This window comes from Pelecanus crispus, chromosome 1 (genome assembly GCF_030463565.1).
Source record: "Pelecanus crispus isolate bPelCri1 chromosome 1, bPelCri1.pri, whole genome shotgun sequence".
Classification (NCBI taxonomy): domain Eukaryota; kingdom Metazoa; phylum Chordata; class Aves; order Pelecaniformes; family Pelecanidae; genus Pelecanus; species Pelecanus crispus.
In genome coordinates, this window is record NC_134643.1 from 97,968,502 (window position 1) to 97,971,026 (window position 2,525).

General features: G+C 45.5%; 1 protein-coding gene across 1 annotated transcript; it reads left to right on the forward strand.

The window, feature by feature from the left end:
- The first annotated feature begins 1,154 nt into the window (after positions 1-1,154).
- GPR15 (G protein-coupled receptor 15) lies at positions 1,155-2,261 on the forward strand. The gene has a single exon (XM_009480285.1). It carries the CDS (start codon positions 1,155-1,157, stop codon positions 2,259-2,261), a length of 1,107 nt encoding a protein of 368 aa, XP_009478560.1.
- The last annotated feature ends 264 nt before the right edge of the window (positions 2,262-2,525 follow it).

Consider the following 2,525-nt stretch of genomic DNA (forward strand, 5'->3'; position numbering starts at 1 on the left):
AGGGAGGGATGAATTTATCTGCAGAAGAGAGGAAGGATGATGAAGACCAGTAGTAGAAGTTTCAAATTAGTATGCACTGACAATGCTGTAACGAAATCGGTAGTTTAAAAAGTGAGAATTTTCATCTGATTTATGCAATGCTGAAAGGGCTGCCTGTAAGGTAAGCCACAGCTGGAGCGATATTGATACTGCAAATGAAAAATAAAAGAAATAAGAGCTCTTTAAGAGAAGTGAGCACTGTACATAACGGTTTAAGAGCCATGCAGGCTGTGCAGTCAGAAGGAGAAGGAACAAGCCACTGCTCTGAAGGCCAGAACTGCAGCCGATAAGGAAGCCTGTGTGGGGATGGGAACATCAAGTCAAGTTTCAAATTGCAGAAGAATAAATGACACATTGGAAAACCGTCCTTTAAGTTTCTAACACATTCATAAAGCTGGGTGTGTGGAGCCCAGGGCTAGGGGAACTGGAGGGGCTACAGGGCAGGAGGGGGGCACTGGAAAAGCAGTGGAGAGCCTGGGACTGATATAGAACAACTAACTACATGGCAGAATGAAGATGGTAGTTTTAAATGCTTTTCCCTAAATATTTTCGTATGAGAGAATTACTCTCAACAGAAAACAACGATCATAAACGGATAAAGAAAGTAAAAACCTCTAAGCGTCAGAAAAGTTGAACTTGCCCCAAAAAGCAATTTATACAAAATATTTTGAGTAAAGAATGTGTCACCTGAATTCACTGTTCTCTGGCTTCTGAGCTTGTACAATCTCCAACCTCTGTAAACCAGCAATATCCTGTCCTAAAAAATAAAAAGTTCAGAATCTTGAAAACTACCTTCCCTCCCCCCAGAATAAAAGCAAAACCCAAACCTGGTTTGCTTATACAGGCAAATGCAAAATGGAGATAAAATCAGCAAAACTAAACCTGATTTTAAAAAAAGAAGTGTTTATTCTGAAGACAGGCTTTTGACTAATCAAGAGACTCTCATCGCTTGTCTGTTGCCTATGCGATTGGCTAAAAGTATATAAATTTCCCCCCCCAAACCACTTTTCTCCTCCTCCCTCCCCCTCCTCCTCCTGCCTCGCTCGCTAACATGTTTTTAAAGACGACCTTGAGGGGAAGGGCAGGGGGAGCTCAGAGCCTTCCTCCGAGCGGAGATGAGGGCATCTTGGCCAGCAATGGAACTCACCCAGCTTTCGCCCGTGACTGCAGTCACTTTCAACTATGACTACTACTACGATGACAACTGCCAGAACCAGCACCTACAACATATGTCCACTTTCCTCCCTATCCTCTACTCTGCTGTGTTCCTGGTGGGCATCGTCGGCAACTCCATCCTGATAGTAGCCTTGGTCTTCAAGCAGCGGGTCCAGAGGCTGATCGACGTCTTTATCATCAACCTTGCTGCATCTGACTTCATCTTCCTCATCACGCTGCCGTTGTGGGTGGACAAGGAGGCGCTGGATGGGAGCTGGAGGGTAGGAGCTTTCCTCTGTAAAGCTAGTTCCTATGTCATCTCAGTCAACATGTACTGCAGCATCCTCCTCCTTACTTGTATGAGCGCTGACCGGTACCTTGCTATCATGCATCCCTCTATTGCTAGACGAGTCAGAACAAGATCCTATTCCAGTGGACTCTGCATCTGTGTCTGGTTATTATCTTGCTGCTTAGGGATGCCAAGCCTTTTGTCCAGAGAACTGACGCAGCAATATGGAAACACTTACTGCACAGACAAAACCATGACAGAAGCCAAACAGATCATGTCACTGACGCTTTTAATCCTGGCCTTCTTCTTCCCACTGTTGAGTATCTTAACCTTTTACTGCTCCATCACCAAAAGACTCTGTGTGCATTATCAGAGAGCTGGGAAACATGATAAGAAACTGAGAAAATCCATCAAGATCGTCTTCATTGTAGTGGCAGCTTTTGTTATCTCCTGGGTTCCCTTCAATCTTTTCAAGCTTATGGCCATCCTTTTGGGACTCCTGAAGCAGTCCAACTGTTTTCCCAACACGGTTGCCCAGCTGGGCATGAAGGTGAGCAGCCCTTTTGCTTTTGCCAACAGCTGTGCCAACCCTTTCATTTACTACTGCTTTGACAACTACATCCGCAGAGCCATGCTCCGGTGCTTGTGCCCACGGGTGAAAATCAGCAGCAACAGCAACAACTCTGATACTCTGGACACTCGCCTGAGCCACTCCTTATCCAATTTTGTTGTGGGGGAGTATGCCGCTAGGAAGAGGAAGCGCTCTGTGTCCCTCTGACTGGGAGCTGGGACTGCGGAGAAAAGAACTTCTCTCTCCAAAGATGGCAGGAAAAGAATAAAGGTGAGAGAAACTGAAAAAAAGAAACGAGCGACAGAGACAGATGTGCAACTGTAATGCAGCCAGCACTTCAGGTGGGAGGAATGCTGCTTCCCTTTACATGCAGACAGATGGAATAGGAAACCTTAACCACAGGCTTACCGTTGACAATGACTACTGTGTCACTACACAGTGCAAATCTGAAACCATCATACAGAGAAATAG